General features: G+C 25.2%; 1 protein-coding gene across 1 annotated transcript in view; it reads left to right on the top strand.

The window, feature by feature from the left end:
• The window catches only part of LOC117168791 (serine/threonine-protein kinase PINK1, mitochondrial), a 28,308-nt gene that overhangs the window by 9,389 nt on the left and 3,645 nt on the right, over positions 1 to 15,274 (top strand). The window contains exons 2-6 of the mRNA XM_033354596.1: positions 781 to 1,058; positions 3,314 to 3,849; positions 8,048 to 8,170; positions 8,294 to 8,711; positions 14,301 to 14,399. Coding sequence (XP_033210487.1) covers positions 781 to 1,058; positions 3,314 to 3,849; positions 8,048 to 8,170; positions 8,294 to 8,711; positions 14,301 to 14,399 — 1,454 coding nt within the window. The remainder of the gene's footprint in view (positions 1 to 780; positions 1,059 to 3,313; positions 3,850 to 8,047; positions 8,171 to 8,293; positions 8,712 to 14,300; positions 14,400 to 15,274) is intronic.

The following is a 15,274-nucleotide window of genomic DNA, read 5'->3' as shown; positions in this document are numbered from 1 at the left end:
TTTCAAAGATTTTAAATGATTTAAAAATGTTTGACAAGATTTCAAACGATTACGAAAGATTTCCGAAAGATTTCTCAAATATTTTAACGATATCAAATTTTTTAATAAGATTTCGAAAGATTTAACAAAGATTAAAAATATTCCAGTGTTTTTAAACGATTACAACAAATTTCAGAAAGATTTCACAAATATTTCAAGAATTTCAAAACATTTCAAAGATTTTAAGCGATTTCAAAAGGTTTCAACACATTTGAAAAGATTTCAAAAGACTTCAATGATTTTAAACAAACACAAAAGATTTCGTAAACAAAGATTAAAGAAAGAGTTTACAAAGATTTCAAGACTTTTAAAGATTTTACAAAAGCTTTGAAAAATGCCAAACGATTTATCAAAGATTTCACCGAAATTTCAAGCTTTCATTAAGGTTTGTAATACGATTTCACAAAGATTTCAATGATTTGAAACACATTAAAAAGGTTTTAAAATATTCCTAAAGATTTCACAAAGACGACTCATGTTCGCAAAAAATTAAGCATTTGTTTATTTACGATTTGGCTTTCTTTAGAAATTTTTGGCCCAAAAAAAATGAAATGGCTTATTTTTTACATGTATGACAAACATTGGATGACAATTATTGACAAAAAGATGCAGTGATTCAGGATTCTACAAAAAATTTACGGAACGATGCTTCTTTTAAATGATTAGATTAATTTGGTGAAGTTTGTAAGTTTTACTCGGATTTAGATATTATAAATAATCACTCTGTGTCTATTTTTAAAGGGAAATCCCAGGGCCATGTGCCTCAGGGTACCGGTATTTCTTCAGCTGCTGGTAGGCACCTTGGCTTTCTGGGAGCCCAGGCTCGACGATTATTCGTCGACAATATCTTGAAAAGAGTCACCAACACTCTAGCAGCAGATTTACGACGTCGAGCAGCAAGTCGTTTACTTTTTGGAGATTCGAGACCGTTTTTTGCTCTCGTGGGTGTTTCTTTAGCTTCTGGGACCGGAATCCTGACAAAAGAGGATGAATTGGAAGGCGTCTGCTGGGAAATCAGGGTATAAAATATATACATATCCCTAAATAATAAATACGAGCGACCTCGAACACCTCGAGTTTTTCTTCTCTGGAAATCTTGAATCTTTCACGACAACCTTTAATTTCATTTTTTGCTTTTAAAACACTTATTTTATTTAAATGAATACAAAAGATTTCACAATTATTCCAAAGATTTCAGAAGTTTAAAAAAATTCAAAGATTTCAAAAAGAATATAACACATTAGTTATAAAATATTTTGAAACATTTGAAAGATTTTAAAATATTTTAAATTTGTTTAGAAGATTTCAAAGATTTTACAATGCTTTCGAACGTTTCAAAAATATTTCAAAACATTTTACAAAGATTTCAAGGATTTTTTAAAGATTTTACCAAAATTTAAAAATATTTCATAAAATTTGCATAAAGATTTCAAATTCAGAGATTTCAAAAAGAGTATAGCACACCAGATTTCAAAGATTTCAGAAAATTTTAAAGAGTGTAAACGATTTTATATTTGTTTAGAAGATTTCAAAATATTTAAAAGATTTTACCAAAATTTCAAAAGATTTCAAATATTGAATTGATTTCAAATGAATAGAAAAGATTTCACAGATATTTGAAACATTCCATCAAATTTTCATAAAGATTTCAATTTCAAATATTCCAAAACATTTGACATATTTTAAACGATTTCAAAAGATTTCACAAATATGTTACATAGATTTTACGTAGATTTAGAACATTTCACAATGTTTTTAAAGATTTTACCAGCATTTAAAAATATTTCACAAAGATAAAACAAATCTTTATGATTTCAAATGAATACAAAAGATTTCACAAATATTTCAAAGATTTTAAATGATTTTATATTTGTTAAAAAGATTTCAAAATATTTCAAACAAAATTTCAAAGATTTCGAACATTTTACAAATATTTTGAAGATTTCAAAGATTTTACCAAAATTTTAAAAGATGTAAAATATCTAAATGATTCCAAATGAACACAAAATATTTAGCTAGTATTTCAAAGATTTTTTTAAATGTTCATAAAGATTTCAAGTTCAAACGATTTCAAAAGATTTCATAAAGATGTTACATAGATTTCAAACATTTCACAAATACTTCAAAGATTTTACCCAAATTTTACCAACGTTTAAAAAGATTTCACAAAGATATCAACAATTTTAATGATATCAAATGAATACAAAAGATTTCACAAATATTTCAAAGATTACATACCATTTTTATAAAGATTTAAAATTCAGGAACTTTAAAGATTTCAAAAAGGGAACAGTACGCCAAAACACAAAACATTTCCAAGATTCTAAGCGAGTTTACATTTTTTTTAGAAAATTTCAAAATACTTCACAAAAGTTTTAAATGTTCAAGTGATTTCAAATAAATACAAAAGGTGTATGAAAGATTTTACAAGTATTTTAAAGAATTCATAATAATTTGAAAAGATTTCAATAATTTAAAAAATTTCTAAAAAAATATCAAAGATTTCAGATTATTTCAAAGGTTTTAAATAATTTAAAAAGGTTTCAAGAAATTTTAGAAGATTTGAAATTTCAAAATTTCTTCAAAAATATCAAAAACTTTAAGTATTTCAAACGAATATAAAAGATTTCATAAATGTTTTGAATATTTTAAATAAATACAAAAGATGTAGAAAATATTTCACAAGTATTTCAAAGAATTTATAAGGATTTCAAAAGATTTCATTAATTTAAAAAAACTCTCAAAAGATATCAAAGATTTCAGATCATTTCAAAAGCTTTAAACAATTTCAAAAGGTTTCCAAAAATTTTAGGAAATTTAAATAATTTCAAACGAGCACAAAATATTCCACAAACAAAGATATGAAAGAAAAATGTTCAAATATTCCAAAAAAATTCGCAGAAATTTTAAATATTCAAGGATTTCAAAGATTTTACAAGAATTTAAAAAGATTTCAAACATTTCAAGGATTTCTAGTACTTTACAAAGATTTAAAAAAATAATTCCAAAGATTTCACAAAGACGACTTATTTTTGAAAAAAATAAAGAATTTGTTTATTTATGATTTGGCTTTTCTTAAAATTTGTTAGCCAATAAAATAATTAAATGTTTCATCTTTGACATCTATAACAAACGATTATTTGATTTTGTTTGTAGTAAAACTACATGGATTTCTTGACCTGAAAATCCTAGAAAAATAACTTGAATTTCGTTCCTAGAAGTCGTTGGACACCTTGGCTACTTAACCTGTGAAAAATATTCCATTTTATTTCAGGAAGCAGTATCTAAATTACAGTGGAACAAACCCCATAACGAGCAAAATTACGAAACTGTCTTGGGTGAGGCCGAATCAACAAATCTGAAAGATTTCGTGATCGGTCCAGTAATCGCGAAAGGATGCTCAGCTGTAGTTCACGCAGCTCATCTGAAAACTCTGACCCAGAATGAGGACAACGATCAACTCGTAATTGACGACAAAAGCAAAGTTTCCACCTTTCCCCTGGCGATTAAAATGATGTTTAATTATGATGCCGAGTCAAATGCGACCTCAATTTTGAGATCCATGTACCGTGAAACGGTTCCAGCGCGAAACTACTACCAAAACGAGGAACTGGCCAACTGGGAGCAAGTGATGGTTGATAACAAACGAGTGCTTCCTCCTCATCCCAACATTGTCGCCATGTATTACGTTTTTGCTGATCGCGTGCCGTATTTGCCAGGATCTCTGAGAATGTATCCTGATGCTTTGCCGGCAAGAATTTATCCTGAAGGTTCTGGAAGAAATATGAGCCTCTTTCTTCTCATGAAGAGGTATATTTTAATTCTTTGTTTTCACAATTATCGTGTGTTTCATAATTTGCGCAATTTTTCATTCTTGAAAATTCCCAACTAGAAAGTATATAATTTTCAAAGTTTTGCCTGGGAATTCTACAAATTTTCAGTAGAAAAATCTTTCCAAGTTTGAGTTCAACAATTTTTTTAATAATTAGTTGAATTGACATGTTTTTCAATTATGTTTTCAGCTTACAATGCGTAATTCGAAAATCTTTTACTTTAAACATTCTTCATTTAAGATTTTTATTTTTAAGCGTTTTTTTTTTTTAATTTAAATAATTTTAAAGTGCAGTCTTGAAGACACACAAATCAAACGAATACAAAACATTTCAAAGATTTGATAAAATGTTGATAAAGATGTCAAATTCAAACATTTTAAAAAGGGTACAGCATACCAGATTTCAAAGATTTCAAAACATTTTAGATATTTTAAATGATTTGAAATTCGTTTACAAGATTTAAAAAGATTTCGCAATGATATCAACTATTTTTATGATATCAAATGAATACAAAAGATTTCACAAATATTTCAAAGATTACATACAATTTTTATAAAGATTTAAAATTCAGGAATTTCAAACATTCCAAAAAATACGCCAAAACACAAAACATTTCCAAGATTTTCAGCAATTATATATTTTTTTTAGAAAATTTTAAAATACTTCACAAAAGTTTTAAATATTTAAGTGATTTTAAATAAATGTAAAAGATGTATAAAAGATTTCACAAGTATTTCAAAGAATTTATAATGATTTCAAAAGATTTTAATAATCAAATAATCAAAGGTTTTAAACAATTCCAAAAGGTTCCAAGAAATTTTATAAGATTTCAAAAGATTTCAAAGATATGATAAAATGTTGATAAAGATTTCAAATTCAAAGATTTAAAAATGGGTATAGCATACCAGATTTTAAAGTTTTCAAAACATTTTAGATATTTTAAATTATTTGAAATTCGTTTACAAGATTTCAAAAGATTTCACAAAAATGTTACATGGATTTTACATAGATTTTGAACATTTCACAAATATTTCAAAGATTTTACCAACATTTAGAAAGATTTCACAATGATATCAAATGAATATAAAGATTTCGAAAATATTTTAAAGATTATATAAAATTTTTATAAAGATTTAAAATTTAGGAATTTCAAAGATTTCAAAAAGTACGCTAAAGCATTTTCAATATTTTAAGCAAGTTGACATGTTTTTTTTTTGTTGAAAATTTCAAAATATTTCACAAAATTTTTAAATATTTAAGTTATTTCAAATAAATACAAAAGATGCATGAAAGATTTCACAAGTATTTCAAAGAATTTATAATGATTTCAAAGATTTTAAACGATTTTAAATTTGTTTAGAAGATTTCAAAATATTTCATGGATTTCGAACATTTCACAAATATTTCAAAGATTTTATCAAAATTTAAAAAGATATAAAAATACTTCAAATACTGAAATGATTTCAAATGAATAGAAAGAAAAGATTTCACAAATATTTCAAAGATTTCATAAAATTTTCATGAAGAATTCAATTTCAAAGATTTCAAAACATTTGAGATATTTTAAACAATTTCAAATTTGTTTACAAGATTTCACAAAGATGTTACATAAATTTTACACAGATTTTGAACATTTCACGTATATTTCAAAAATGTTACCAACATTTTAAAAGATTTATGAAAGATATCAACAATTTTAATGAGTTCATACAATTTTTATAAAAATTTCAAATTCAGAGATTTCAAAAAGGGTGCAAACCAGAGTTTAAAGATTTTAAACGGTTTTATATTTTTTCAGAAGATTTTAAAACATTTCGAAAAAGACAGTATTAGTTTATCAACTGTAAATATAAATAAATAATTTTTCAAATGGATCTGTACTTTAAGTATTAAAAACTGAACAATAATTTGTTGATAAAACGATTCTACATTCGTTCAAAGTTTAAGAATTTTCAGATTTTTACTGTTTCAATTTGAAAGTCTTAGTCATTAAAAAAATTTAAAGGTGCGATTGAAACTTTATAACCTATTTTCAACTAAAAAAAATCACTTAATAATGATATATTCGTAATTGAAGGCTTTTATAAATTTGAAAAATATTGCTTCAATCTAAATTATTCACTTTTTAACCCATTTAATTTGAAATTTTGTAATTTTGAAAAAGAATGATTATTTAATATGTAGGAATATTTCACTGTTCATTTAAAACGAGTAAATTGAAACGAAATAAATAAAGGAAGAGTTTGAAATTTAATTGTTTTACATGGAAAACTTTGAATCTCTAGAATTTCGACAAGCTTTTAAACTTTTAACGTTACAATTTTTATTGTTCTACTTTAAATAATGTTTAATTTTTAAGCGAATTTTTTGAATTTTTATGTAGAAATAATAATTGCACTTATTATTTTTTGAAAAAATTTGAGTAATGACTCAAAATTAATTTAAAACTAGAAATTATGTCAAGTAATTTAAACGAAGTGTGAAATTTTTTTTCAAAACTTCTAAACATATTTTACAATGAATAGAATTTTTCCTACAATTTTGGAAATCTCTTAAAATCTTTTTAAATACTCTGTTAAAATAATTTTTCAAACTGAAAAATCATTTTTAATTTTTCTAGGAATATTAAGACTTTTTTCTTTATTCTATTGAAGCCTTTCACATTTAGCTCCTAAATTTTTTGTTTTAAATATGAAAAAAATATACATTTTGGTTTACATTAGTAAAGTTCTGAAAATTTTTCCAAAATAATTTGAAATTTGAAATAATTTAAAACAACTTCTAGGTTTCTTAAGATTTTGAAATTAAATTTTTAATCTTTTCAAGAATGCTTAAACGACTTAAAATGCACATAATTTAAATTTTAATTTAAGAACTTTTAAGTTGATAAAAATTTGAATTAAAAATGTTTTTAATCTTCTATTTTAAAAATTTTATTGACCGGAAAAATTTTTGCGAACCGTGATATGATACCTATTAATAATATATTTATCGTGTTTCAAATTTTTACAATTTTATTTTGAATGTGCAATTGTAAAACAGTTTAATCTTTGAGGCCTTCACTCTGAAGTTTTTTCTTAAATTAATTGTTAGATTATTTTCTGGAGCTTGTGAATTTTAAATTTCACAATATTGTAGTTTCAAACTAAAATTTTAGGACCATTTCGATATTGCATATTTCAAAATTTCATATTAAAGGCCTTGATAATCAGTTTTTAATTTATTAATTTTAGATATAAATATAAAGCATTCTCGAATTGAAAAGCACAAAATTATACAATTTAAAAAAATGAAATCATGTCGTAGCAATATTGTTTTGTATTCTTTATTTTATTTTTAATTTTCAATGTATGAATAATGATTCTAAAGGAAGATTTGAAATTAAAAAATTTTAAATTGAGTTTAAAATAAAAAACGATGATAATTAAAAAAATCTGATTTCGATCATTGTAAGTCGTTACAATTTTAGACTTTTGAATTTTCATGAACAACGCTAAAGTACTTTGTTGTAAATTAAACTGTTTAGTTAACAATGAATCCTTGTTTATTGAATATTGAAGTATTTGGTTGAACCCAAAAATCATCCATTTAGATTGAAAATTCATTATTCTAGTCGAAAATTTTAATATTATCTTGATAATTTTTTTTACGCCGGAAATTAATTTTTTACTGAAAATGTATCTTGTTTAGTGTAAAATTCTACTATTTGTTTAAAAATTTATTTATTTTGTTGAAAATTCGTCTTTTTTTGTAGGAAAATAATCTTCTTTGGTTAAAAGTCGTTTTTTTGTTGTTTTAAAACTCATCTTTTTGTTGAAATATCAACTATTATATTTTTTGTTGAGAATTTATCTTTTTTTTTTTAATAAAAATTCGACCATTTGGTTGACCGTTTGTTGAAAATTCATATTTGAAGGTGGAACATTCAATCATTTCAATCATTCAAGTTTTTGGAAAATTTAACTATTTCTTTTTAATTGAAATTGTTCTATTCTGTTTATAAAAGATTCGATCCTGAAAATGTCACAAGATTATAATGCTTGTCTTTAAACAATAATGAACTGAGAAATAAAAAATTGGACCAGGAAAAAATCAGGGAATTTAAAAAATAAAATGATTGACACTTTTTCCATGTATTTTTCCGTGACTGAAATTTCACATCTTCCGTTTTTCAGATACGATACGACTTTAAAACAGTATTTGTCCGAACGAAATATCCGTACAAGAGAGTCGATTTTGCTTCTGGCACAATTGTTGGAAGGAATCGCTCACATGAATTGCCATGGAATTGCTCACAGGTATTTTTTAAAAACAAAAATCTTTTTTTTTACAACAAAATTCTATTTAACAGTGTCTATTTTTGCTCAAATCTTTTGTAGATTCCTTTTTTTTTGTTTTAATCGGATTTTAAAATTTTTCAGAGATTTAAAAAGTGACAATATCCTCCTCGATTTGTCGGAAGAGTCCGACAACTGTCCATCGCTTGTAATCACAGATTTCGGCTGTTGCTTGGCAGACAAAAATCACGGATTGTACCTTCCCTATAATTCTCACGATATGGACAAGGGTGGAAATGTGGCCTTGATGGCGCCTGAAGTTGTCACAGCTGTTCCAGGACCTTTCACAAACATAAATTACACGAAATCAGATCTCTGGACGGCAGGAACAATCGCCTATGAAATTTTCGGTGAGAAAAATCCATTTTACGCGAGAAAAAATGAAATAGTGGCTCTGAAAAATCACAGCTATGCCGAGGAAGATTTGCCACTACTTCCCGAGGATGTCCCGACTGTTATTTCTGCTTTGGTGAAGAATATGCTTTCTCGCAGTTTATACAAAGTAAGAAAACAGTTTTTTATTCTTACCACATTCTTAAGTTTTCATTTTAATCATAATGAAACTATTATACTATTTAAATTAACCCTTTGCGGCATACATTTTTCAGGGAAACGAGTTTTCATGAAAATCGGTACATAGGGGTTTTTGGGGTCGCTGATTACGAATCTGAACTCAGGTTTAGAAAATTCAAATTGGTGGATCCAAAATGGCGAATTAAATTTGGAATATTTTTGGATTTTTTTTTTAGAATTGGTATAAAGGGGGTTTTTTGAGTCGCTAATCAGGAATTCGAACTCAGATTTTTTAAATTCTAACTGGCGGATCCAATATAGCGGCCAAAATTTGGAATTTCTTATTTTGAAAATTGGTGTACACGGGTGTTTGGTATTTCTGATCACGAATCTGAACTTAGATTTTGAACATTCAAAATGGCGGGCCAAAATTCAAAATATTGCTAAATTGTTTTTTGAAAGTTGGCACACTGTATTCAAAATGACAAAATTTAGAATATTGAGGTTTGGAAAAATATACTCCTGCTCATCCAAAACATGGATTAGTACCTATTTTCTGAATTTTCAAAATCTAAATTCAGATTCGTGATCAGTGACTCCAAAAATCCTTGTACACTAATTTAAAAAAAATATCCGGAAAACTTTATTATTTTGATCACCATATTGGATCCGTCATTTTGGATTTTCAAAATCTGATTTCAGATTCGTGATCAGCGACCCCAAAAACCTCTGTATACCAATTTTCAGAAAAAAATCCAAAAATATTCCAAGTTTCGGGCGCCATCTTGAATCCACCATTTTAAATTTCCAAAATCTGAGTTCATATTCGTGATCACTGACCCCAAAATATTCCTAATTTCGGCAGCCATATTGGATCCGCCATTTAGAATTTTCAAAATCTGAGTCCAGATTCGTATTCAGAGACCCCAAAAACCCTTAAAAACCCATTTTCATAAGGATATAATGGAAAGTGTTTTGAAAAATGAATTTTTTCAACAAAAAAGGCTTTTTTCATCTTTGTTTATAAGTATTAACAAATTATTTAAAAAATATAAACCCTTCGCACAACAATTTCAATTTTCTATCATCCTGCGACCATGAAATTAAAAAAAAAAAAAAAAAAACCTGTGTAAAATCCAAAAAAACTACTCTGAAATCGCAAAAAATTATATGAAAAAAGGTGGGACTACGGTATTCCCACCATGCCGCAAAGTGTTAAAACATTAAAAATTGAATAATTGAGAAATTCACTTTATTCCCCGGATTTCAAGGAACTTCAACTATTTCTTGCTTTTTCACTTGAATGCGTTTTGAATAAGTAGAAAGCCAAAAAAAAAAATGTCAAACCATTTTGGTTTAAAAATTAATTTTTCTTGGTTAAAAATTGGACTACTGAGTTGAAAAGAGTGACGTCAAAGTTAGCCTTTTTTGGACCTCCCTAGCGACCTGGGGAAAAAATATAAAAATATGTTACAGTTATCAAATTACTCGTCATTGAAAATCAAGACGGGCATCGTCTTTAAAAAATTTCAAAACATTCCAAAAAAATTCAAAAAGTATTTTGTTAAAAATTTGTCTTTTTTGGTCGAAAATTAATCTTAGTGGTTGAGGATTCAACAATTTGGTAGAAAATTAAACTATTCGGTTAAAATTTAACTTGCTTGTTAAAAATACATATTTTTGTTTTAAATTTAACTATTTGGTTAAAAGTTAATCTATTTTTATGAAAATTTAACTTTTTGGTAGCAATTAACTTTTTTGTTAAAAAATAATATTTTTAGATTGAAAAATTAACCGTTTTGTAGATAACTCTTCCTTACTTCGGCTTTCAAGTTCAACTGTTTTTTCTTAATTCGTCTTTCTTAGTTAAAAAAGATTTATTTGTTTTTTTGAGAATTAATGTATTTTGTTGAAAATTATTTTTTCAATTTTCTTTATGGCTGGAAATTTAATCCGCTTTTATTGAAAATTCAACTTCTTGGTTCTAAATTAATCGTTTGGTTGAGGATTCAACAATTTGATACAAAATTAAACTATTCCGTTGAAAATTAAGTTTCTTGTTAAAAATTCATATTTTTTTGTTTATATTTAACTAGTTGGTTGAAAGTTAAACTATTTTTATGAAAATTTAATTTTTACCTAGAACATTAACTTTTTTGTTAAAGAATAATATTCGCGGTTTGAAAATTTAACATTTTGTTGAAAATTGATGTTTTTTGTGGAAAATTTATGTTTTTTTTTGTTTGAAAATTCATCAAATTTGTAGATAATTCGTCGTTTTTGCTTTAAAATTCAACAATTTGTTTAAAAATTAATGTATTTTGTTAAAAATGCAGCTACTCGATAAAAAAGTTGAAGTAGTTTATTAAAAATTCTTTTTTTTCTTTAAGAACTATTTTATTCAAAATTAATTTTTTGAAGATTTATTATTTAAGTTGAAAATGTAACTATTTTGTTGAAATTTCATTTTTATTGATCGAAAATTAATTTATTGTACCAGAATGTAACTATTCCATTTTTCGTTGAAAAGTGATATTTTTTAGTTGAAAATTGATGTTTTTTGTTGAAAATGTGTATTTTTTTGGTTGAAAATTGAAATATTTCATTCAAAAATGTTTAGAAAAATCGGTTCGTTGAAATTGAACTAGTTTTTTTAAAAATTACTATTTTAAGATTCACCTCTTCAGTTGAAAAATTTAACTATTTCATTTTTTTTTAATTAATCCTTCTGCTTAAACAATCGTCTTTTGGATTGAAATTTCATTTTGTTGGTTGAAACTTAATATTTTAAACTAATTGTGCATCATGCTGAAAATGAACTTTTTTCAATATTCATCATTTTAATTGAAAATTCATCTCTTTTGTGGAAAATTAGCTGTTTTGTTATTTAAGAATTAATTTTTTTACCTAAAAATATATCTATTCCATTTTTTGTTGAAAGGTGATATTTTTCATTGAAAATTAATCTTCTAAACCCCTATTTAGAGATTAAAAAGACCCAAAAAAAATAAAAAAATAGGAAATACCTCTAATTTTAAAGTCAATAAAGTCATTTTTCATTATATTTTTTTCTATAAAATAAACGTTACAAAAGTAAAATCACATATTTTCTTGATTGGTAAGGGGTTGATAACAATTATTTTCGACCACAAAAGACGAATTTTTAACAAAAAAACTTTTGGAATATTTTTTTAAATGTTTTGAAATTTTTGAAAAACGAAAAGCGATGCTTGTTTTGGTTTTCAATAGCGAGTAATTTGATATCTGTAACATAATTTTATATTTTTTCCCCAGGTCGCTAGCGAGGTCCAAAAATAGGCTAAAAACAACCTATTTTGGCATCACTAGTTAATTATTTGGTTGCAAATTTAAATTTCCAGGTCTTCTAAAAAAACTCGTCTTTTGGCTTGAAAATTCTACTATTTTGTTAAAAAATCTTTTTTTTTTTTTGTTTGAAAATTTCACTGTTTTGTTGAAAATTCGCCTATTTGACATCAAAGTTCAACTGTTTTTTTAAAATTCGTCTTTCTTAGTTAAAAACGATTTGTTTGTTGAAAATTCGACTTTTTAGGCCGACATTTCATGAAAATTCAACTATTTTGTTAAAAATAATTTCATTTGTCAAAAATTTAACCGTTTTGTTGAACAGTCATGATATAAAAATCCTTTTTTTTTTGGTTGAAAATTAACTTTTTGGTAAAAATTTATTTATATCCGAAGAAAGTTGTCTTTTTTGCATGCAAATTTAAATATTTTGATTAAAAATTATTCTGCTTTGTTGAAAATTTAACCGTATTCTAATAAGGTAATCTTTTTGCTTGAAAATTTAACTATTTAGTTGGAAATTCGACTATTTTGTTTAAAAAATCATCTTTTTTTTTCTCGAAAATTTAACTGTTTTGTTGAATATTCGCCTTTTTGGATAGAATGTTCATCCTTTTGGATTGAAAATTCCTCTTTTATGGTATAAAAATCATCTTTTCTGGTTGAAAATTAAATTTGTTGTGAAAATTTATTTGTATTCTAAGAAGGTCGTCTTTTTTGCATGAAAGTTGAACTACTTTGATTAAAAATCAATATATTTTGTTGATAATTCAACTATTTAGTTGCGTCCTATTCTTTTGGTTTTTAATAATTTGTCTCTCTTGGTTAAACATTATTTATTTGTTCAAAATTTAACTTTCCAGGCTGATATTTGAAAATTGTCGTTTAAAAAGTTTCATCTTTTTGGCTTGAAAATTCGACTATTTTGTTTAAAAAATCATCTTTTTTTTGTCGAAAATCTAACTTTTTTATTGAACATTCGCTTTTTTGGATAGAAAGTTCATCCTTTTGAATTGAAAATTCCTCTTATGTGGTATAAAAGTCCTCTTTTTTGTTTGAAAATTAACTTTTTGTTAAAAATTTGTATTCTAAGAAGGTCATTTTTTGCATGAAAATTGAACTACTATGATTAAAAATTAATATATTTTGTTGAAAATTCATCTGTATTCTAAAAAGGTCGTCTCTTTGCTTGAAAGTTTAACTATTTGGTTGGAAATTCATGTTTCTTCATTGCAAATTCATCCTTTTTGATTGTAAATTCAACTTTTTGGTTAAAACTGCATCTATTTTGTTAAAAATTTGTGTCTTCTTTAAAAACGATTTATTTCTTTAAAATTTCACTGTCTTGTAACAAACTATAGTATTTTTAAATTGAAAATTCAACTTTTTTTTTGAAAATGCAATTGTTTTTTGTTGAACTTTCATCTCTTTTATTTTAAAATTCGACCATTTGGTTGAAAATTCAATTATTTTATTCAAAAGTAATTTTCTTTGGTCCAAAATTTATCTTTTTTGGTTCAAACATAACTTTATTGTTGAGAATTCAACTGTTGTCTTTTAAAAAGCTCGTCTTTGTCGACTTGAAATTTACCCACTTGGTTGAATTTGATTTTTTTTTGTCAGAAAATTCGACCATTTGGTTGAAAATTTATCTTTGTATTTTAAAAATTCGTCTCTTGTCCGAAAATTCTCAACTATTTGGTTTTAAATGAAACTATCTGGTTTAAAATTATTGTTATTTGGTTGGTCAATTATTTAATTGAAAATTAATCTTTCGGGTTTAAAAGTCAACTGTTTCCTAAACATTTTTAAGTTGAAAATTCGTCTCTCTATTTACTGATATTTATACTATATTTATTACATTATTTAATCACTCATTTTAATTAATTTTAGTTTCAAAATTAATGTAAATTTCAAACCACTCTCATTTGAAAATTCTCCAAGTTTACAAGTTTAACAGTTCAGAAAGAAGTATTTTAACCCAAATTTAGAACCCTTCAAGTTGTATAACTATTGTTAAAAAATGGTTTTAACTTCAAATTTTATTTTTATTTCACAAAGAATATTTGAATATCAATGAGAATAATGTACTCGAAATTTCTAAACAAATTACATTATCATTTCTGTCATCTAGTGTTTGGTACGTTTTTTTTTCATTATATTTAAAAATTTGATGTGACTTTTTTTAAGCCTTCTATTCGATCTGAGCCCTGATTTTTTCCAAAATTTTAATATATTTTTTAATTGCTTATAGCGACTGAGTGCAGAGATGGCAGCTACGATAATGCAACTTTACCTCTGGGCGCCGAATACTTGGTTTCAAAAGGAGGGCAAAATTCCTTCAAGTAACGAGGTAATTTAAATTTGAAACTCCGAAAACCTGCACAACCTCGATTTTTTCGAGAATTTTTAATTTTTTATTTAACTGTTTGGTTGAAAATTACGTTTTTTTGTTGGAGATTAATTTTGCCAACTGAAAATTCTCCATTTCGGTTGAAAATGAATCTTCTTGGTTGAAAACTCGTAATTTTTAATTGAATTAAACTGTTTTTGAGTTAATATTAAAAACCATTTAATTGAAAATATAACTATTTTGTTGAAAGTTCGTTCTTTTTTGTTTGCAAACTAATTTTTTGATTGGAAATGTAACTATTTCAGTTGAAAATTCCATTATTTTAGTTTTAAATTCATATTTTAATATTTATGCAAGATCTGCCTATTTGGTTGGTTTAAAGTGTAACCATTCAATTTATGGTTGGAAACTTATCTTTTTTAGTAGAAAATTCATGTATTTTGTTGAAAATTCATCTTTTTGATTTAAAATTAACCTATTCCAGTTATAGATTCATCATTTTAATTGAAAATTCCTCATTTTGTTATAAAGTATTACTATTTTGTTGATAATTTGTGGATTTTTAATTTAATCATTCTATTTTTGTTTAAAAATTGACCTTTTTATTGAGAAATTCAACTATTTGGTTAAAAATTGATCTTTTTTGGGAGAAAATTGATCTGGCGCGTTGAAAATTCAACCATTTTGATTGAAGATTTATGCTTTTAATTAAAGATTTATAACTGTTTTTAAAATTTTAACTATTTTGTACTTTAAAATTCATCACTTTGGTAGAAAATTTAACTATTTATTAAAGATTTGTTGATTTAGTTATTTTAAAATGTAACTATTCAAATTTTGGTTGAAAATTTATCTTTTTTAGTTGAAAATTTATA

Source organism: Belonocnema kinseyi, chromosome 3, assembly GCF_010883055.1.
Source record: "Belonocnema kinseyi isolate 2016_QV_RU_SX_M_011 chromosome 3, B_treatae_v1, whole genome shotgun sequence".
NCBI lineage: Eukaryota > Metazoa > Arthropoda > Insecta > Hymenoptera > Cynipidae > Belonocnema > Belonocnema kinseyi.
Note: the sequence above shows the minus strand (reverse complement) of the source record. Positions and strands in the feature narration are given on the sequence as shown.